The sequence below is a fragment of the Volvox carteri genome (assembly GCF_000143455.1).
Source record: "Volvox carteri f. nagariensis unplaced genomic scaffold VOLCAscaffold_22, whole genome shotgun sequence".
NCBI lineage: Eukaryota > Viridiplantae > Chlorophyta > Chlorophyceae > Chlamydomonadales > Volvocaceae > Volvox > Volvox carteri.
In genome coordinates this window covers 1,590,803-1,612,925 of record NW_003307565.1, presented here as the reverse complement: position 1 = coordinate 1,612,925, position 22,123 = coordinate 1,590,803, and the positions used below count along the sequence as shown (strand labels likewise).

The 22,123-nt window shown below is 54.7% G+C and overlaps 2 protein-coding genes across 2 annotated transcripts; both read left to right on the top strand.

Moving 5' to 3' along the window:
- Positions 1-2,665: 2,665 nt before the first annotated feature.
- VOLCADRAFT_91775 (uncharacterized protein) lies at positions 2,666-12,900 on the top strand (the record flags this gene model as incomplete). The annotated part of the gene is made up of 14 exons (XM_002951223.1): positions 2,666-2,994; positions 3,444-3,484; positions 4,891-4,964; positions 6,194-6,300; positions 6,530-6,651; positions 6,991-7,017; positions 7,848-7,862; positions 8,297-8,754; positions 9,374-9,485; positions 10,225-10,458; positions 10,821-10,960; positions 11,671-11,719; positions 12,352-12,381; positions 12,731-12,900. The coding sequence occupies 14 exons, from the start codon at positions 2,666-2,668 to the stop codon at positions 12,898-12,900; spliced, it is 1,908 nt and encodes a 635-aa protein (XP_002951269.1).
- A 159-nt stretch (positions 12,901-13,059) lies between these two features.
- VOLCADRAFT_91774 (uncharacterized protein) lies at positions 13,060-21,132 on the top strand (the record flags this gene model as incomplete). Its single annotated transcript, XM_002951222.1, has 11 exons — positions 13,060-13,223; positions 13,802-14,035; positions 15,481-15,582; positions 15,825-15,896; positions 16,537-16,611; positions 16,647-16,840; positions 17,065-17,192; positions 19,061-19,279; positions 19,565-19,747; positions 19,967-20,462; positions 20,906-21,132. The coding sequence occupies 11 exons, from the start codon at positions 13,060-13,062 to the stop codon at positions 21,130-21,132; spliced, it is 2,094 nt and encodes a 697-aa protein (XP_002951268.1).
- Positions 21,133-22,123: the final 991 nt, after the last annotated feature.

Sequence of the window (22,123 nt, the reverse complement as noted above, 5' to 3'; positions counted from 1 at the left end):
GTCATCGATGCATGTTTGGGCGGCTAGGGGTGCTATCAGAGCCGCGCATAAATGTGCACGGGCCGCTCCGGAACCTTTCCAGCCTTTGTGTTTACACACGGTTATGAGGTAATACTGAATACTTGCTTGAAGGATTGAGTTTAAGGAGGAGGTTTAATGTCTCTTCACCGCCCTGTAGCGAAACTGCTGAAGGGTGTTGTTCTGACGGCGCTGGGGTCCATTTTTGCCGCGTCCCGGTCGCCTCCTCCGCCATCTTTTCGTCTCTTAACGGCCCCTATCTATCTCTGTGTGTGCGTGTGTGTGTGTGTGCGTGTGTGTGTGTGTGCGTGTGGTGGTGGTGGCGGGGAAAAAGTGTTGGTGTTACAGTGGGGCTACAAGCTCGTGAAGGTTCTCGTGTAGCAACAAACAGCTCCGGTTGCCCCATTGTGAGGATGGCGCCATCTACAAGGGAATTCGCTCTGGTCGTCGCTCTGGTTCTCGCAGTGTACCACCACTACTACTCTGTCGCTCGATCGCCCTGCCTTGCGTGGAAATGTGGATGGTGAAGGAGTTGCCAGCTCGCAACTGCATTGTGCACGTAACAAGTAACAAAGTAAGAAGTGTCCAAAGGGGCAACCCCAACAGCAGTTCCACCGCACATCTATCCAAGGGTAAAGTATCCTCGTCCCTTCTAAAAACCAAGATACGACGGTTACATTCCTCGTCGAGCCTAAAGCCGGGGAACGACGACGATTGCATTCCTCGTCCCTTCCGCAGTAAGGGACGTCTACGTGTACAGTGTGGTTTCAGTCGGCCTTTGAGAGGTATGTAAGTGTATGTAAGCCATATTCCATATGAAAATGTGAGTGGATGCAGCCGACGCTGCATGTAACACGGGAAAACGGTGGAAATCGCTCACGTACTGAGACGTTCGCAAGCGCAGAAGCACGATTAACACAATATTCGCGTTCTCCAATATTACAAATATTGGAATAATGCGTGAAGGGGATGATGGGATGTCAAGGTTGCGCATGGGGGCGTGACATAGGTGTGCTGACGTTTTAGATCATGCCGTTTAGGTCATGCCGTTAGGTACAAGTATAGTTTGTTATGGAAAGGCTGTCAATCTCGGAAGTCAGGCACACACTCAACCGACTGAAGTTGGCTGTGAGACCGTGTGCGGTTTGTTCTACAGGACTGATTACGTTTTTCCCTCACGTGCGGAAAGGAGGCGCACGCAAAAGTTAAGAGCCACAGCAATGCGAGCGCGGACAAACGCCAAAGATCAAATATATGCTTTGTGTTTAACAGAGTCGTTGAGTCGCTGGGGGATGTGTCTGAGATGAGTGCGTTTGCCGTACATCAGTGTGACGTCAAAGCGTATTAGGAAAGGTGCCGCCAGTGCGCGTGTAGTTCCTGAACCTGTTCAACCTTCGCCCTGTTCGATACCACCGGACGGCGGAACGACGATGTGTTTATTTAGTTGGAAGTTGAAACAAAAGGAGCAGGGAAGGCCCTGGACAAAGTCCACTTGGACAGAACTGTGTTTTGGACAGTTGCTCTTAGAGTGCCATCTACGTGCCCTTGGGCCTTCGGCTCGTATGGATAGTTTTACAGGTATGGGGTCACGCACCCCCAACCATGTAACCACACACACACACACACACACACATACAAGGACACGTCATGCTCCACGACGACATCGTAGACTTGTTTTTAGGCCGGATGAGGCTCATGCGCTCATGCACCTAATGTGAGCCAACTGCATTCGGTTGGCATTTCTTTGGTGGAAAGTTTATGAACTTTTTGTTCAAACAAAAGATAAAGACATAACTGCATGATTCGTTGGTGGCGATTTAGCCATGATTTAGCGGTAGTCATGGTGCCCACCTCGCTTATGACAAGAGCTACGCTTGCATGCTGCAAGTCTCGCTGCTTTGAAGGTAAGCTTATGACAAGAAAGTAGCTGAGATAAGTTTGCGTATAGACAGTTATCGTTGCAGCGGAAAAAGTACCATATGGCCTCGTATGCCTGCTGTGACGACTCGTCGTCCGTGCCGTATTCGTCCCTTCACTCGATTTAACCTTAGCTAACACCGTTGCAAACAGAAGGACGAAGGTAATAATATTGCTGTATTAATTGTATAGATACCAAATTGAGCATATTGGCCTCGCTTCGAAGACTGTTGAATCATGGGCAACGTCCCGTCTACATTCTTGCAAACGGATGTGGACTGGACAGAATATGTTAAGGAATTGTGGCGGAGTGAATCTTCTCGACAGTTGGATGGCCTCGGCGGTGAGCCCTTAACACGGTTGGACGTGAACAGGCTCAACTATACGCAAGAGTCCTATTATTCCCTTTCCTAATATGGTGCAGTATAGAGCATTAATTGTGTGACAATAATGCCGTAGGTATTGGGCGTCAGCCGATAGCACGCGGTTTGAGTTTTTCGAAAAAGCTAGAACTCCTTGAGGTGAGTGAAGACATCGAGCCCGCAGATGGAAAATTTTAAACCACGTCTTGATGCGTATTATTTACATATAAATGCTTGCGGTGATGTCACGTCCGTGTTCGCGAGGCCTTGTTTTGCAGACGACTTGCCCAGTTATCGCACCCGAAGACCCGGTTATGCTTTCCCAGCAAAAACTTATAATTCAACATCAAATATAAATTACAGCTTAGATGCTTCTCCTCATATTACCGTTCCTTCGACTGATCGCGACCGCCCAGCTTCCAGAGCGCATGCGCGAATCTCTTGCTTTTCATGCAGCAAATCTCCATCCCATTCGCAACTCGCAGAATGAGCTTGTTAAACGTGGGTCCGAGCTGGAAAGGTTCTTCAGCCCCAGTCCATCTAGTGCACAGCGTGCTGTACATCAGGCTGGACGGCCTTCCTGTTATGGCGGGTCCAGTCGTGTGTCGGTGCTCGGTCCAAGACCCCGAGGGGTGTCGGAGTTCCTGCAGAGACCTCGGGGCACTGCGGAATGTGTGCCTCCAACATCGCCACAGCGGTTAGTCTTCTTTTTCACCAAATATTAAGGCAACCTTTGTGTTTGCCGACGGCCTTGTTGGCAATGGTGGCAGCGGCGGTAGTGTGTGTTGGAGGCGGTGTGCATGTTGACGGGTGACGACTGAAGTGTATGGCCATCATGAACGGATATGTTATGAATGTACGAGAAAAAGGTAGTGAGGCAGTGGGTACGGCAATGGTTCCGGAGCCTGTTTGCCCGTGCAAGGGATTCCACAGCTGTGTTAGGAGTTCATGGTCTCATTCCCCATCCCTAGCTGCCTGCTTCGCGCGGATGCATTGCGCTTATCATGGTAAAACTTAAGTACCTCGCCAGGAATAAACAAAGCATTTTATGACGTACAAAAGGGCAAGAAGGAGGAGAAGAAAATGTTTACGCTCATGTCTTGATCAGGCCCGTGCCTTTTCCCCCGGAACTTGGCCGTCTCACAGGTCCATGGCCAAGTGCAGCATGGTGCTCGCAATCAAGCGAGGTGAGGCCGCCAATACCGTTATATCAGTTTACTGCCGTAATGCCGTACCGCTAAGTGCCGCTGCCCTCAACCCTATGAGGATTGCGGACCCACTCACTCCCCTGCCAGCTGCCAGCTGCCAACTGCCAACTGCAAATCACATCGACCCTCGTTTCGTTCTTAACCCCCTCCGCGTCCTCTGTAAACACTACCGCACACTACCGCACACTACCGCACACTACCGCGCCCTCAGAATCCCTGTTGTGTCCTCGAAGCCGCCCAACGAAGCCGCCCAACCCGCATTCTCGCCATTGCCCTCCTCCACCTTCCATCATCCCGCTCCCCACCGCTACCGCCACTGCCACCGCGACCTAGTCCTTCTGCCCTGCCTACCTACCTACCTACATACATACATACACACACACGTACCCGGCTAACCACCGGTTGCCCGTCATCTCTTCACCCATCCCCGCTGATGCACATGCCGACATGCGCGCTCTCCTCTCTCTGCTGGAGAGCGAACTCTGAGCAGATACCTCCGATGTCGCGGAATGGCGCATCCGAGCACATGAGGCCCGCAGGCGTACCATCCTTGTGGTGCGGGTGGTGGTGTTGATGATGAGGGGGAAGCTGCAGGTGGCCCCCGTGCCCCGGCTGGACCGCTTTGACTTCGCCATCTACTCAACATTAGGTGGGTACAGGTGAAAAGGGATGGGCGGGTGCGTGGGTTGGACTTGGCGACCTTGGACGTGTGGGCGGGTGTGCACGGGCCGTTGTGTGTTTTGTCACGTGATTCTCCCGCGCCGCGTCCGACAAGTTGTGAAAAGGGCAGGGACGACGGATAGGAGCTCTACACAGGTGTCGGTGTGTGTCTACGAGGAAGGCGTGGGTGGTAAAAACTGAGCCCGTGGGAGTCTTTGGGGGTGTAAATATGAATTTTTTAGTTTTTTGGTGGGTCCTATTGAATCCATCGTGGCCGCACATCCCACTTTGACCTCCCAGGGCGCCTGCCGCCGCTGCTGTTGCTGCTGTTGCTGCTGTTGCTGCTGTTGCTGCTGTTGCTGCTGTTGCTGCTGTTGCTGCTGTTGCTGCTGTTGCTGCTGTTGCTGCTGTTGCTGCTGTTGCTGCTGTTGCTGCTGTTGCTGCTGTTGCTGCTGTTGCTGCTGTTGCTGCTGTTGCTGCTGTTGCTGCTGTTGCTGCTGTTGCTGCTGCTGTTGCTGCTGTTGTTGCTGTTGCTGTCCCGGGCGGTACTCATGTCCTACCAAAAGGTCTTCCTGCGTAGCATTTTACATTTTTGTTTGCGTCCTCCGAAATAGTGACACACACATGGTTTCGGAGAACAGAACCACAACACCACCATGACACCATATGCTCCTAATCCATCTCTCTTTCCACACGCGCTCCGGAACCTGCCGTACACCGCGCAGGCAGCGACTGGCACCGGGTTGCTGATGAGCAGCAGCGTTACGCGACACTTCGGAGCCAGGTTGAGGAGGCCGCGGTGGGTTGCGGGCGTTGCTGTTATTGGGGCATTGCTGTTGACTGTTCACGGGGTTAGTTACACTGCTGTGGGTGGTTCGCCCTGTTGCTGATGACGAGGGGGTGTTTCACTGCGGTGGGTGTACACAATGCTATGGATGGACGATTAGCAACGTCGGGGCCCGGACCGTGCCGAAACACAGCGCAGGGCCGGGCGCGCGGCTCCACGTCCGTCTGCTCCTCGGCGCGCGCCTCACTCACTCCCTTACTCGCGCACTCACACCAGCCGGGGCGCTCTCCCAGCCCCTGGCGAGGCAAGGCAACGGCACAGAGGACTGCAAATCAGTGCTAAGCGAGAGCTGCGCGAGAGGCGCCACACCACACACCTTAGGGGACCCGAACCAAGCTACCTCTCACCATCTCACCACTGCGCCTGGCCAGCCTATTCACACGGTCTAGGGACGATAAACAAACAAAAAGAAAAAAGGCCACCGGGGGCCCCCCGACGCTGCCCAGCGCAGAACAAAGCAAAACACCTATTGCCGCGGGGGGGATGACAAGCCAGCGCGGCGCCCACCTAAAAAGCCCGAAAAAGCCCGAAACATGGCTCACAGACGCTGCCTGCTCCTGCCTGCTATAGAGGAAACCCTCCCCTTCCAGCCCTGGAGGGCGGGGCCCTCTTCACCCCCTTCCTCTCCACCGCTCTCCCTACCCCTCCCCACCCCCACAAGCCACCTACGCCCCCCGTCCCTGCCGCCAGACGGCAAAACAACTCTCTGTTGTTGTTTCGGGGTGTTGTGTTATTGTTGTGGGTGTTGTTGGGGTGTTGGCGAGGTGTTACACTGTGGGCGGGAAAGGACGAGCACCGGGACGCCTGACCGGGGGCCGAAACACAGCGCAGGGGCGGGCGCGCGGTGTTGTTGGGGTGTTGTTGGGGTGTTCTGGGTGTTGTTGGGTGTTGATGATATTGGTAATGGTGGTGGTGATGTTGGGTTCGAGCCCCTCCCGAACACACACGCATCCTAGCGTAGTTCAATCCAATTACTGTTTTGAGGTTCTTACTCTTTAGTTTAAAGGAATACATATTACTATTATTATATTATTATTATTATTATTATTATTATACATTTCCTTTTATTTTTTTATTTTTTATGACGTGCGACATAAACTCGCCCGGATTACGAATGCCGCCAGCATAACCCAAACATGGCAACCTGTGAATATTTTTTTCCTTTGAAATTGGAAACGCAGGTTGCGCTTCAGGACGCCGTCTACGCCGCAGCTGAACAGCTTGAGAGCCGGGAACGGGAGAAGGGAAGATTGGACCCCGGCAAATCCGTCGCTTTTGTAGCAGCTCCGTAAGTAGGGTGCGGTAGCAAGATTTACAAGATATACAAGGTTACAGTTAAGATACGGTTAAGGATATGGTTAAGGAAACGGATAGATTAGTTTGATTTGTAGCAGTGTACACGTAATCTTCTCGCACACATTTCAAATCAGAGACTATCCACCTGACTTTGAGCTACGCGGAAAGCACCTTCCCCACGTGCACACGCACGGCATGCACACATTCGGACACGCACACAGGAACAGCAACCTGCCGAGGCTGCTGGCGCAGCTGTTGAACAAGCCGGCTGGCGACGAGCCCCTTGAGGAGGCCGGAGCGGCGGCGGCGGCGGCGGCGGCGGCGGATTCCCCACAACAACGAGGTGAGGCCCCGGAGGGCGCATCTGAGGGTGGCGACCTCAGCGCAAGTACAGTAACCTACCCCAGTACAAACCGTGATCCGTGTCTTTTTCGAAGCGCGTAGCGGCCGGTGGACAGGATTGCCGTATTGGGCTGTACCTGGGAGGTGGGCATATAGATTGGTGCCCCAGATTGAGGATCAGAAAGGAGGTTTGGGGGTGGGGGTTGGTAGTATATGCATACCGGGGAAATTCGGGTGTAAGAGACGAGATGAGGCAGGGGGGCAGAGTGCACGACCACAAGGAACCCAGAATTTGGAAAATTGCTTGGAAACAAAGGCGGAAAATTCCCCAATCCCGCAGGGCATGGCTCTCGTTCTTGGATTTCAGGTAAGCCTCAGCAAAAAAAGCAACAGCAGCAACAGCTGCAACAGCAACTGCAGCAACAACAGCAGCAACAACAGCAGCAGCGGCCGCTGGCCTCAAATGTTCGTGGAGATACCTTCAGACGACGAGTCGTTGGAGGAGGTGGCGGCGGCGGCGGTGGTGGTGACGGCAGCGGCAGCGGCGGTGGCGGCGGCGGCGGCAGCGGCGGCGGCAGCGGCGGGCCCTCGCCCCCGGTCAGAGGTAGCAGCAGCAGCCCCACGCCGCCGCATTCCAGATCGCCGTCGCGCCTCATTAGCCTTCGAGATCATGTAGTCATGTCTCGGAACAGCAGCATCGGAAGCACAATCGCCTTACACGCCGGACACGTCGCGGGGCACATTGCATCAGGGAACGAGAACGAAACTGAGTCCGAGAACAGGAATCCTTCGCCCGTACAACGATCTGTGAGCTCGCCGCGCCGTCCGGGGTCGTCCGCTTCGCCGAGTCGTCGAGGGCGCCGCGACGTTGCGGACGACGCCGAGCGCCGCCACTCCGCGTCGCCTCGACGGCGGCTGTTGCGAACTGCCGCTCCCGCTGCTGCTGCTGCTGCGGCGGCGGCGCATGGTGGCGGCGGCGGCAAGGCGGCAGACGCCATCGGCACGCCGGCGGAAGGCGCTGGCGGTAACCAAACGCAACCTAGCGCTAGCCGCCGCCGCCGCCGCCGCCGCCGCCGCCGCCGCCGGGGTCGTTATCGTCACCAATCTCCCGGGGGTCACCTGGTACGCTGTCGCCGTTGCCGCTCGCTGTGTCGCCATTGCCATGGGCACCCCCCGCCACCGTACCCAAAGGCGCAGGGCTTTTCATTTGCGGTGAGTTTCCCCATCACCTTATGTCGCATGTTACGGTCATGGTTGTCGAATCCTTCCGTCGGTAAGCAGCCCGTTTGTTCAAGGGTGTTGTTCTCGGGTGGTCTTCGTTTGTCTTCGTCGATGTGAGGACTGTTAAGGATTGTACGTATTGTACGTATTTGTACAGATTATACGGATTGTACAGATTGTACAGATTGTACGGATTGTACAGATTGTACGGATTTGCGTGTTCCTATGTACTTCACAATATGTGTCCGTTACTTTCATTCGTTACATCCCGTAGATATTGAAGTACGGCACTTGTGCTTCTCCCTCGTACTTGGCATTCGGAGATCTACCCACCATTACAGCAACACGCCACTAACGTTCCTGCATCCGTGCCCCCCTGCCGCCGTACGCCTGCCGTACCAACTTTCCCTTCCTCATATACACAGCTCGCATCCGGAGGCCGCAGGCTCTGATAGACTTGCCCCCTGTTCGCGGGGACGCCACGGCAGCGGACTTCACCGCCGCCGCCGCCGCCGCCAAATCGTCCAATGTGGATCCGCCGTCGCCGTCAACAGGACGCGGCGGAGTCGAAATCGACGTGGGCGCCGATAGCGGTGGCGACAGTGGCTCTGCCACAGCCGTTGCCGCCGCTGGACTTAAGCAGCTTGAGCCTCTCCCCTCGGCGCTTTTAGGAAGGGGGCCCCCGGGAGGCGTGCCCATGCCCTCGACACGCCTCGGCGGCGCTCCCTTGACCACCGCCCTCGGCGGCGGCGACGACGCGGGTACTCCTGCTGCTGCTGCTGCTGCTGATTCTCCTGGCGCTGCTGGTGGCGGTGGTGGTGGTGGTTGTGGTGTCTACAACAGCGACTGCAATAACCCAACAGCACATCTTCCGGAAGTACATGTGAGGAGGTTGGCAGTTGGCAGTTGGCAGTTGGCGGTTGGTGGTTGGCGGTTATAAACTGTGAAGGAAAGCGGCATTTGGACACGTGGTCTACCGCGAGAAGGAAGATGTTGTTTTGCGTCCAGGAGGGGGTGGGGCACCATCCTCAGCGCCCTTCTCTTCTTGGCATCGTCAGGGGTGTAGATGTGGATTTGGATTTGGATTTGGATTTGGATTTGGATTTGATTTGGATTTGGATTTGGATTTGTTTTTGGATTTGGATTTGGATTTGGATTTGGATTTGGAATTGGAATTGGAATTGGAATTGGGGTTGGACTTAGACGTGAAGAGATTTGGGAGAGAGATTTTCCAGCGTACTAGGAGTAGATCGATGACAGACAGGCTTACGTAAGGATCCAGACCTTATTCATTTAATAATTATGTATTAGAGTACCTGATCAATTAGTTCCTTTTTTCCTGGGAATCGGCCCTCCTGCCGCGGCTCGCTGCGGCTGTTGGTGGTGCGGGTGTTGGCAATTGTTTTTGTGACCTTCGCATCGGAGAACTCTCCCACCGCCGGGGTTTGGGCCCCCCTCAACCCCTCCCCCACCTCCTCAACCCCTTGCGCCCGCAACCCCAGGAATATCGTCCGTTACCTGACCCACGGGAGCCAGCAGCACCGTTGTCGTCACCGTCGTACAGACCGTTATGGACGCACGTGGCGGCGGCGGCGACGGCCCCCGGGGGACCTGGTATTGCCTCAGCCCACGACGGACCCACGGGTCTTCGGAGCCCTTCGAGTTTCCTCCTGGACCGCAGCCACTCGCCCATTAGGCTCGCCGGCGGCGGCGGCGGCGGCGGCGGCGGAGTTGGCGGCGGCGACGCCGCCTACAGATGCTTGGTGGATGGCAGCAGCTGCAGCGGCGGCGGCAGCTACGGCGGCGGCGAGGGCTGTAGCAGCAGTAATGGAAGAGGCGTTGACAGGCTGCTGCCCAGGATTGGCAGCACGCTTGGAAAAGGTGTCGTGAGAACTTCAGAAGTTTAAACGGGAGCATTTAAATACTTCGCTATCCACCAGGACCAGGACCAGGACCGAGAAAGAGGATTAGCTGATAGTTGAGGATGGGTGTGTGTGCGCGTGCGTGTGTGTTTATGTGTGTTTATGTGTGTTTATGTGTCTGCGTGTTGTTGGGGGGTTAGGGTTCTTGGCAGTGGTGGGAGTGAGTGAATAATTGCGGAATGAATTCATCAACCAAAGAAAGACAAAGAGTTACAAAATGAATTCGGCGTCCGAAGGGAAGCACTGGGGGGGCTGAAGGGACGGGAGAGCACGAAGTGCTAGTGCTCTCTGTTACACACAGGACTGGCGCTGCGCCTAGCGTTTCCTTCCTCCGTTCTTCGCGCCCTCTTAAATGAGAACATAATGCCCGCCGTTTCCGGGCTTCATGCCGTATGCCGTATGCCGTATGCCGTACGCCGTACGCTGTACAGTATCAGGAGGTCCCCATCCACAAGGTGCCGCTTGCTGGGAGGTGAAGGACCCCCTCCTCGCGCACGTCCACGTCCGCGGCTCCTTGTACCACGGCGGCTGTGGCGCTGGCGGAGGTGAAGGCTCCGTCGGCGGTACCCAAGGGGTCGCGTACGGCAATTCGGCCGCCGCCGCTTCCGCCGCTGCCGCGGCCGCGGGCGTCGGCCGCTCGCTCTCTTCATTGGGCTCATCTCGACGTTTGCGTCGACGGTCGAGTGACGGCATCAGCGGCTTGACACCTGCTGCGGCCGCCGCTATGGGAGCTCTTGGCATCAGCGGCGGTATTGGCGGCGGTGCTAGCTGTGGCGTCGGCGTCGGCGTCGGCGCCGGCAGCAGTCTTCTTCGTTCGGCGGCGTCTCCGACGGAGAGTATGTTACGCTCCAGAATCCGCGTGTCGTACGACGGTGAGCTTTGCCGTATCCAGGGAATTTACGTTGTTCGGTATGCAACTGAGTATTCACCACACAACCACTCTTTCCACCAAGCTTTCTGCAACGGTGCCCAAGCAGCGTCTTTCCATTCCGTAACGCTACTGCCTCCGCGGCGGCGATGCCCGCAGGTTACGGTGGCGGCGGCGGTAACTGCGGCGGCGGCGGCGGCGGCAGCATCTACGCCGCTTCCGCCGCCCGCGCTGGCGGCGGCGCCAGCGGCGGGTATCACGACCACGAACGTCTGGGCTACTCGTGCCCTACCTCACCCGTAAGGCACTCACCCGTTAACAGTCTCCGCGGCAGTGCCGTACCCGCCGGCGCCGCCGGCGCTGGCGGCGGCGGCGGCGGCGGTGGCATCCTCCGCGGCGGCGCCGCCGATTCCGTGGCCCCCGCTCCAGGAATCGACCGCCTGCCCAAATGTGCAACCCCGGGACCACTGCTCCTGAACTCGCCCAACTCGCCCATGACGAACGGCGGCGGTGACGGCGGCGGCAACGCAACGCTGTTATCGCCGCCAGCAGACGCATTTCCCCGAAGCATGACGCCGCCGCCCGTAGGTCGCTTTTGTTTACATAGCGCAGAAGCCACTCTGCTTGAGCAGACAGCGCAAGTGGAGCGCCTTAGTCACTAGCTCGACCAGTTATTTTAATCTCTAGCGGTTGATGCGTCAGCTTCGGCGCGGGTGTTTTGGCGCTTGGGGGGCTTTGGTGATGAAGAACAGGCTTTTTACAAGGTTTTTCGGCGCCGGGAGCTATAGCAGGGGAAAAGAGAAACCTCGTGGGTTGGCCCAGGGCCATGGCAGCCGGCTTCGAGGTTTGCGGCAAGTAGAGTCTGCCGCAGCGTTCTTTCTCCCCTAGTGCCTGCACCGCATCATTTCGACCACTGATTGCTGCTGTGGCCGCCTTACTCCGTGGAAAGCACTTTAGCAACCTGGAAACCCATTTGCACCCACCCACGTGCGCTTCCCCCCTCCTGGAGCAGATCCGCGGCGGCTGCGGCGGCGGCGCCGTCAGTCCGCTGCCGAGAGGTGTGCTGCCGCCGCCGTCACCTCTGCCGCCGTCACCTCTGCCGCCGTCGCCTCTGCCGCCGTCGCCTCTGCCGCCGTCGCCTCTGCCGCCGTCGCCGCTGCCGCTGCCGCCGCCGTCACCGAGCCCGTCGCCGCTAGCCATCCCTCTGCCGCTACCGCCACCGCAGCCGCTACAGTCGTCACCTAATATGGGCGGCGGCGCCGCCGCCGCTCTGCATCCCTCCGCCCACATGTACCTCAACATAACTGACAGAGCGATGCACGCACTTCGTCAAGCTACGATATTCTGCAAGGATATTGTGCCGCTGACGGCGGCGGTGCCGGAGGCGGCGGCGGCGCCGCCGTCGCCATCCCCATCGCCGCTGCCGTTCTCGCGGTCGCCGTCGCCATCGCCGCTGGGCCCCCCGCCGCTGCTGCAGCAGCAGCAGCAGCAGCAGCAGCAACAGCAGCAACAGCAGCTATTGCAACCGTTAGCGGCGTCGCCGTCACCGCCAAAAGTCCGGGGGAGCACGCTCGCGAAGATTGAGGAGCTAAGGGAGCAGTGCCAGGCAAAGTTGGACGAGCTTCTGCGCTGCAGCCAGATGTTGTCGATGTTACTTAACCGTTGTAACGCCCACTGGGCTGATGCACAGGCATGGGGCGCCCCGTCTGTGACGACGCAGGTACAGCTGTCGGCGTTTGGCCGTTCCGACGATGCCCTAGTGTACCGCAACGAGGTTGTACAGATGCTGCGCAACGGCTCCATTGCCGTACACATGCGCGCCGCTGACGATTACCTCGAACAGGGCATGCACCGAGGCGCTGGCTGCTGCTGCGGCGGCGGCGCCGGCATACCTGACGCCGGGCACAGCAGCAGCAGTGGCGGCGGCGGCGGCGGCGGCGGCGGCGGCGGCGGCGGGCCGACGGCGCCATTGCACGGCTTCAGCGCAGTTTCGGGCGGCACTGGCAGCAGCGGCGGCGTTGGTTCCGCTGACGGCGCCGGTGAGCCCGGTACGGCGGACGCGACGGCAGGCGCTGGCGGCACGGCAGGGACCAGTGTGCCGGGTGTCTTGTACCGCAGCATGGCGCCCGATCTCTGGACGCACGACCCGTGGGACTTACTGGAGACGTACAGGTCGGCCGTAGGGCGTTACGTGATTCAGTCTTGTAGTACTGTAAGTGGTTTCACGTTTTTCGAATAAAAGTTTCAATAAAACCTGCTCAACAATTCCAGACCTCAAGAAAACCGTTTAAAACCGCCTAAAACCGCCTAAACCGTTTAAAACCGTTTAAAACCGCTGAAAAACGAATATTCTGTGCAACGTTGCAGACCGGGCATGGTGGTTTCGGGAACCTTCAAAATGCACGGCCTATCTCTTGGCTGTCGCTACATCGCCTCTTTGGTTATGGCCCTAGAAAACATCGCGGGACGAGAGGCTATATCTCGGCTGCCCTTGGTGCTAGTGGTCAACGAAGACCAGCAAGATGAGGTGGTACGACAGCTGTGGAAATACCGTTTTTTCGGGTAAGTAACGGCTGATCCAGCGGTACGACGCCGTACATAATGGATTTAAGGTTGGGTTATGCACAATGTGCACAATTATTTCTGTTCAATTATAATCAACTGCACGATAATGAGGTTTATTCAGTTGGTAACGGCTAAAACCATGTTAGTTAGTACGAGCATATTCCAATAAGGAGGTAGTTATATACACAATGGTGATTTCGGTTTGTCTGGTAAAGCAGGCTTGATGACGGCTGTTCATTCAGAACAGGGAGTTTTTGCCTTTTGTCATCCCACGCGGGAGCGAAGAACCCGCCTTCCCCCCCTCCCTTTTCCCTCCTCCTCCTCCTCCTCCTCCTCCTCCTCCGCCGCCGCCGCCGCCGGTTCCCTTAATGCCCATGCACTTTTTCCTTGCACTTCTTCCTTGCACTTCCTCCTTCCGGCTTCCTCAACACCCCCATGCAATCACTTCTTCCTTGCTTGACCCCGTAACTCGGCTTGACCCCATACTCCTTTCTCCTCCTTCCTCCTCCACTCGCGCTCCGAAACCAATCCAATACTCGGAATAAATTTATCACGTAACCTCTCTCACGCATCAGCATCCCCCGAGAGAACGTCATCGTGATCGTCCAGCCCTTCCATCCCGGCTACTCGTACGACAAAACCAATCGTACATGGGCTTATGGTGACGCGTCGCACAGCTTGCCGTTGGGCAGCGGTTACGGATTGATGCAGCTTGTGTGGCGGGAGGAGGCGTTGGGCGTCAGCGAAGACGGCTGCCTGGTGGCACTGGGTGAATCGACCTTCACGTGGTTGGAGAACAAGGGAGTCAAGTAAGTGGACCATCGCGGGTCTTAGGGTTGGTGCCTGCGTTATGTGTCTGCGTCTGTGTCAGCGGTGCGTGTGAATTTATTTATCAAATATCTATATCAAATAAGCTGAGCCGCCGGCAGCAGTTGGCCACAAGGGGGGAAGGCTCCTCAGGAATGCAGCTTTAGCTCCTGGGGGACTTAGTCTCAGGAGGGAAACGGCGGATGTGCTCTGTGTGTGTGAATGAAGCAACATTTGAGCGTTTCAATTCCGGATTGAATAGTCGTCGTACAGAGGATTCGCGAGAGGAACCTTAAGGTTATGGTTAAGGTTAAGGTTATGGTTGGTTGTGAGTGTGAGTGTGAGTGTGAGTGTGAGTGTGAGTGTGAGTGTGAGTGTGAGTGTGAGTGTGAGTGTGAGTGTGAGTGTGAGTGTGAGTGTGAGTGTGAGTGTGAGTGTGAGTGTGAGTGTGAGTGTGAGTGTGAGTGTGAGTGTGAGTGTGAGTGTGAGTGTGAGTGTGAGTGTGAGTGTGAGTGTGAGTGTGAGTGTGAGTGTGAGTGTGAGTGTGAGTGTGAGTGTGAGTGTGAGTGTGAGTGTGAGTGTGAGTGTGAGTGTGAGTGTGAGTGTGAGTGTGAGTGTGAGTGTGAGTGTGAGTGTGAGTGTGAGTGTGAGTGTGAGTGTGAGTGTGAGTGTGAGTGTGAGTGTGAGTGTGAGTGTGAGTGTGAGTGTGAGTGTGAGTATGGTGTGTATGTGTGTGTATGTCTGTGCATGTGTGTGTGTGTGTTGTATCATCAAGGCGGTTCCATGGTTGGCATCTGCCCATGGGTATGTCATCGGGGTGCTTGTTTGCCAGCGCTGGCTAGCCGTCACACTGCTCACATGGGTATCTGCTCTGTGTGCGTGTGTATGTATGTGTGTACTTATTACACCTCGGTTGCGTTACACAGCCAGAGGGGTGTAACTAGCCAGCCCTTACACGAGCTAGCAAAGGCCCAAGAGCCTAGCTAGGAGCCGCAAGTTAGGTTGAGGGACATGTGCGGGGTATGTGTGTATCGCGGTGTGTCCTACGGAGCTGTTGTGTCTGTAGTGTCATTACCCTACAGTATCAATAATATTTAGTTTAGCATGCTAGTTTAGCATGCCGTTGTAGCTCAGTGGTAGAGCGTTTGTCTTGTAAACAAAAGGGCCCTGGTTCAATCCCAGGCTGCGGCATGAGATGTTACATTACATGATGTATTCGCTTTGTCCTCCGCATCGGTATTGCGTTCTCCTGTGTTCAGTAAAGTTCCTACGCTACGCCCATGGTCCCCCCGGCTTTTATGGACACACCCCGCACTTGTGTGCGGAACTTGTAACTTGTAACTATAAAGATAAAGTATGAAGATAAAAAATAAATAATACTGGTAATTGCATGGACGTCAATGTGGGTACCAAGGAAGCCGTACTTGTCGTACTCCTGTTCGTACAGCTGGATGATTAGCCGGCGCTCTCGAGATCTAGGGCTTTTGGCGAAAGAAGGCGTCCTGGATGTCAACGCCCTAGCTTACGCACTGCACTATCACAAAGACCGGTAAGTAAGGTTGGTAGTTATATGCTACCGGATACTACAGTTTGCATTTTGTAAATCGATTATCGACGCCTGTGATTGCTTGGTCAGATTTTCCGTCTTGGCGGATTAAGAGAATCAATAAGTGCACAAATAAGTAGGCGGTTGTATTTGCCAATCTATTTGTCAAGTTTTCGTCTGGATTGCGGACCTGAACTGCTCGCAGCCGCGATCCTCCTAACTAATCCGTACGTACTTTCCCACAGGGCGCCGTACACTAATATAGTGATGGAGGCCGCCCTTACCAACAGTTTGCTGCTCGCTCGAGTGCTAGACAGGTAATGTGCTTGTTTGTCCGGCCTCGATAATTCCTCATGACACGTGTTCGTTGATAAAACAACCATAAAAACCATAAAATCATAAAACCATAAAATCATAAAACCCTAAAACCCTAAAACCATAATAGTCTTAATAACGCTAAATAAGGTCGGGCTCTCCAGCACCTCTCCAGCACCTGCAGAGCACCCCACACCCAACATCCCCCGACGGCAGTCAATCATTCCTTTCTCACCAAAACAGAAGTAAAGTAACAAACGGATTAAAAATCCGAATTCCCGTTTGTATATGGGGCGCTCCGAGCCCTACTCCTCTGCATTTGCCGCCAAGTGCTTTTATGGGGTTACCATTCGGGGTTATCCTTGCTTGGCGCCAGCAGCTGGTATCTCTACCAAACCGATTGGTTACTAACTGGGCGCTTCGGTACCTGGCCGGTAGGGTAACAAGGGTAACCGACATGACGCGCCAACGACCCGCTCGCAGTTCGTAGATGGTTTCTTGCATCTGCAACATTCTTACAAGAGCCATCAACACCCGCAAATTCCGATTCCCCGACACTCCTGCATTTTGAGGGGCATCCAATGCCCAGGCTAACGCGCAAGCGCTGCCACCACGAACATCTCTGCACACCTTCTCCCTTAGGAGCTTCGATACCCTGATTATCCATGACTCCAAGAATTATATTGCACCTGAAGCTCCCTGCCCTCCGTGCCCCCCGTGCGTACATCCTGCCGCCGTAGCTTCGTCATGAGCCGTCGCCTGGACGCAGCAGCTGCCGGCAATGACAGCAGCAGCAGCAGCCCCCCGCATTCGTACCAAGCGGTGGAGCTATGCAGTACAGATCTTTCGACGCCGGCAATGAGGGCCGTACTCGCGGATTATCAGGCGACTGGAAAGGTGCTGGCTGGGCTGGGGCGCTACGTTATGCATTTGCCCAGCATCCAACGTAAGTTAACAGCGACAAAACAGAGCAGCGATGCGAAGCAATATATCTCTGGTATTCGGTTGGGAGTTGTACGAAATTGAACAGTTGCTGAGGCGTCTACCCCAGGGCACGAGAACGGGCAAGAGAGAGCAGCTCTGCCTGTGTGCACTCCTAAACCCTTTTTCCTCCCTTACGCCGCCCCCTTGGTGTTACCCCACCCCCCCAAAAAAAACAAAACCCCCGAGAAGCCATGCTCGCGGGACGGCTCTCCGTACTTCGGCCCAAGCTTTGTCTCGTGGACGACCTCCTCCATATCCGAATGGAATTCGCTGATCTCACCTCGGCACCAAATGCGCGCTCACTGCTGTTGCAGGTACGACACTGTACGACACCGTATCATGAAAGAAAAAACATGCCGTGTTGCTTCAGCAGGATCACCACACCCCGTTGTCATCTTTCCATAAGCAGCTTTTGCTTGTGGGCCAGCTGTCAGGACGCAGATGCATTTTCATTCGTACTCGTCCACATATGACTCCGATCCGCTTATTTCTTTTTTACATTCATTTTATCACGTATTTTTTTTGGTCCCAAACTCGCTTCGTTCCCCGCTTCGCTCTCCCGATCATTGGCTCTCCCCCATCCTGATGAACTCCCCGGGCCTTACTTGTACGTCACCACCGTCGTGAAATCCATAAGGCCCGGCCGGATACGCCGCAGCTATTAGTCCAAGACGATGTCGAAGCCCTGCTTCCGCTGCTCCAGGTAATGTTGGAGTGCATCTAGTAGGTTTTACTGTTGGGGTTTGGGGCGTTTGGGGGACTTTGTGATTTGATTCAAGCTGGGGATGTTTTTGCTGAGGGGGGAATTATCGTTGTCACGCCAAAACATCTGGAGTGCACAAATTACGTGCCACGACCGAGTTAGTCGCTATCCGCAGGTGGCTAAGCCAACCGAAGGTAGTAAGGCGAACCGCGTATTGATTTAATTGAGACTTTGGGTGTTGCCTGACTAGCGTATAAGGCGCTTTCCGTTGTGATTTGAGGATGTTAGGTTGTCGTTCATCTGTCGTTAGTCGGATGAGCGTTTACGTATCCAGGATAGGGCCTCGTGTGTGTGTGTGTTACATGGTTGGGGGTGCGTGACCCCATACCTGTAAGACTACCCATACGAGCCGAAGGCCCAAGGGCAATACTACAACGCCTAAAAGCCACGGAGAAAAGGAAAAAAAAAACCGCACATCAGCCCAGACTAGCGTCCAAAGGGGGTAATTGAGTTTCGGTGAGCCCACATACGTTCCAACATCCTCGCCAGGCGTGCGGGTTCCCATTGCATGGCCTCCAACATACTCTGTTGATGATCGAATCCCTCTTCAGCACGAATATCATTATAGGCTGGGCATTCCAATAACACGTGTTTTTCATCCTCAATTCGGCTATTAGGACCACAACAGTGGCAAAACCGCTGCCCCCTGGGAACATGGTACTTGCCCCTTCGTGCTCTGTTCGCCTCCAAAGCCCAGCAACATAAACGAAACTGCATTAGCTTACGATGTGCTAAACGAGGAATGAAAACCTTAGCATGTGTTGGCCACATGACGGCTGCGGCTCCCGAAAAGGGCAGCCCCATCCAGTGCCTCGTGTGATAAGGCCCGGCGTGGATCAGTCGATACTTCGCCATAAATGCGAGTGCGAAGAGGCCAAACATTTGTCGTTTGGCTCTCGAAGCAACTCTTCGTGAGCGGATAGACCATTGATTATTAAGGATAATATAATCATAGGAGGGTTGATAGGCCTGTTTTGGTGTAACAAGACTGTGATCCTACCCGACCTCGAGACGCGCATCAGAGCAGGATTGACAGAGAATATGTACACAGCATTTCATAAGGTCCGCCCTTAGTGCTTATACCTCTAGGCTCGACAGGGATCCGTTCCCAGCCCGTCCTCGTCTACCGCGATCGCGCTCATCAAGTTAAGTAAGCTGGAGTAAGTCAGCCAAGTCAAGCCGGAGCTTTGAGGAGAGCTCCTATTGTATATTCATTACCCACAGCCAGTCTTATGTCTGTTAGCACGTCATATGGCGTGACATCGTGGCTTCGGGTGTGGGGTGTTATCCTGCTCCTACAGTACATGCTCCATGCATCCCGTGGCCGGGCCATTCCCTTCAAGGGTATCAACAGATCTCCTGCTGCAGCAGGCCCTTTGCTTCGCTCCCTTCAACGGATTTTTTTAACTTGTCGTACAGGCGCAGGACAACAATAACTACTTTCGCCAGATGGTACAGTCTTGTCGGGTGGACGGGTGCCGACGGAAGACTTCGGTGGCCTTGGCGTCGACGTCGTTGCTCGGGGCCGGGCCGGGGGCCGGAGCCGCCCGCCGCAGTGGAATGGGTTTGGCGAGCGTGTTGTCCGTACCGGCAGACCCTAAGGCGCAAACCATATTGGTGTTTGTTGCGGCGAATGAGGTGAGCTTGGGCATCACTGGACTTGGTGGAAGGATATGAATCACTGGAAATAAATAAGTTCAATTATAAGCATACAAACATTCGCAGGTGTGCATGTACGCTATGTACGTTTCCGCTCGCCTCAAAACGCCTCAAACATATATACTCGTCTGCATGCGCACTCCGAAAAATAACGGCATTTCACAACCAATTAAGGATGCATGAGGATGCTCGAACATTGATTAAATAAAGCATTTGCTTCACTTTTCACACCTGGTTTTACTTGTCGAACATTGAATGTCGCAGGTTTCGATGGCCGCAGTGGAAATGGCAGCTGCCATCGCTCAGCCGGCCCGAGACAGGGTTATCATAGCCACGGTCGTTTCGGTAGATGCCCAACAGAGCAGACAGCGAGGCGAAGATCTTCTGACCAAGCACGGCGACGAGTTTTGCAAACTCTCCCCAGCCAAGTACATCTGCGAGATTGTAGTAAGCACATCTAGAAACTAAATATATTTTAAATGGTTTAACAATAATAATAACAACAATATTAGCAACATTTTAAAATAACGGAAATGCACATGACCAAGTCGCTCGCACGCGTAATAGCACGAACTCTAAACAAGGACTTATTCCATATTTACAAGACCTTGAATTGTCTCATGACTTCACAACCATGGCTGAGAATACGTTGCCGGCCGCCCGCAGGAACGAAATGCCTTGAGCCTCATAGACTGCATGGTGGATTACGCCAAACGCAACGCCACTGCGCTAGTCATCTTGGGCTCCAACTCCATTACCTCACAGGCTACTACCACGTCCTTCGCCACTAGCAGCCCCTACTCCACCTCCGCCACCTCCAGCACCGCCACACTCATCCACATTATAGGCAGCGTCACATTGGCGATGCTGCGCCGGCTGCCCATGCCGCTGTTGCTCGTGACGCGTCAATCCGCGGCAGCGGCTGCCGCAGCTGCCGCCACGTCATCATCGTCGAAAGGCGGTCGGCGCCGAGAGCTTCACGTCATGGCCGTACTGGAGGGCAACGCGGGTACCATGATAGATTACCTAGCTGGTCGGTTGTGCAACCAACGGGCTGGAGATCAGTTGTACTTCACGTACGTCAAGCCAACTGCCAACTTAACTCAACAACAGGTCGGCGGCATAAAGGCGCTCCTGAGCAAGCACGCGCATCAGGCGTCAGGTACGCGGCCCATGTGTGTGTGCTTGTTTCGCTTTCGTGCTTATGATGTATGTAGTGTTATGCCGTACATGTGTGCAGTACATTCGTACTGTTGCGTTTGTGGGGTACATCACTCCTACCGGAAAAAAGAAATGGCGAGTTGCTTGGCAACCAGAAAACCCTCAGGTGTTTTCCTTTGCAAAAACCAGCAACTTGAATGACCGGCTGACTTCCGTCTCACCCGTTTCACCCCATCACACACACACACATACATACATAGATAGCTACACGCATTTACGTATACATGAACATACACCGTATCGTATGGCTCTTTCCCTTTTCATTAAGAATTTTGATTAACATTATACAGATCGATGGAATCCAATTCATCTAACTAAATGTAACGAACGCCGGCATCCATGCATTTACCCATACCGCTCAAATATCTGTTCTCTCTCTGGCAGCATATGGCATGCGACCTGCCAAGACGTGCATACTCGATGGGCCCGCGGACCGTGCCCTGGCGGCCGCTGTGAAGGAAAATGCCATCGACCTAATGGCCCTGCCGGCTGCACCGCTGGCGAAACAAGTGCCGCCGTCGGTGGTCGCGACGCTGCGTGCCGCCAGTACGGCAGTGTTGTGGTACCGCGATCCGGAGCCGCCCGAAGATCTCGAGGAAGGGGATGCCTAACGCAGTGTACGACCAGTAACAATTTTGGTTGCTTGTACGGCATGGTGATGGATGGGTTGTAATTATCGGCGGAGGTTTTCGTAAGTTAAGACTTATACGGCATGGTGGCATTTAGCTGGGATTTTAGGGTTTTAGGGTTATATGGATATGCGGGGTTAAATTGGTAAAATGGTGGGTGCAAGGGTGTTTGTGGGCTGGTCTTTTAGAAGATGAAAACGCCAGACAGGCACATCGCAACAGGTGCTGGTGCGTTTGTGCGGTTGTCTGGAAGAAAGGAGCAGATCTGCATGCAGCATATGTATCTGCATGCATCCTTGCATCCATGCACAACTGTGCAAGCTGCTGATCTGCGTGGGGCCTAACTCGTGCTGTCTAGCTTCGGGGTTGTCGCGTGTGTTGATGTTACGACGAAAGCACTGTCCCAATGATTGGCATGCGTGGAGCGAGTATGTCTGTACGTCTGTATTTGTGTGTGTGTTTGTGCATGTGTGCGTGTGCGTGTGTGTTTGTGAGAACGTGCAAGGGCCCGTGGTGTTTCTCCTGAACTGCGCTGCGAGGGATCGAGTGGAGGAGCGTGGGCCGCCTTGCCTGAAACACTAATAAGTTCTTTTGACCATCTGAGATACGTTGATGCCGTACAGTTACTACCCGGTTGCGATAGCCCGATGGAAAGAGCAGCCGGCGACAGCCTATTTTACGTTTAGACCATCCATAATCAGTTACGTTTAGACCACCCACCCAATCAGCGACATGCTTTTGGTACGCGGACGGCCAATTTTAATGCCATCACCGTACGCCAGTGGATGGTCCATCCTGGATATACATCTTTTACATGCCTTAAAAGACATTTTCATCGGTTGCTAATTTATTGACATTAAAGAGAAGGGCGCATAACCTGAATTAGCAAGCTAGGACGGGAAGAGGGAGTCGACGTTGTAACGAGCATGAGCTGTCACATTACTGCGCATGTGTGTGTGTGTGTGTGTGTGTG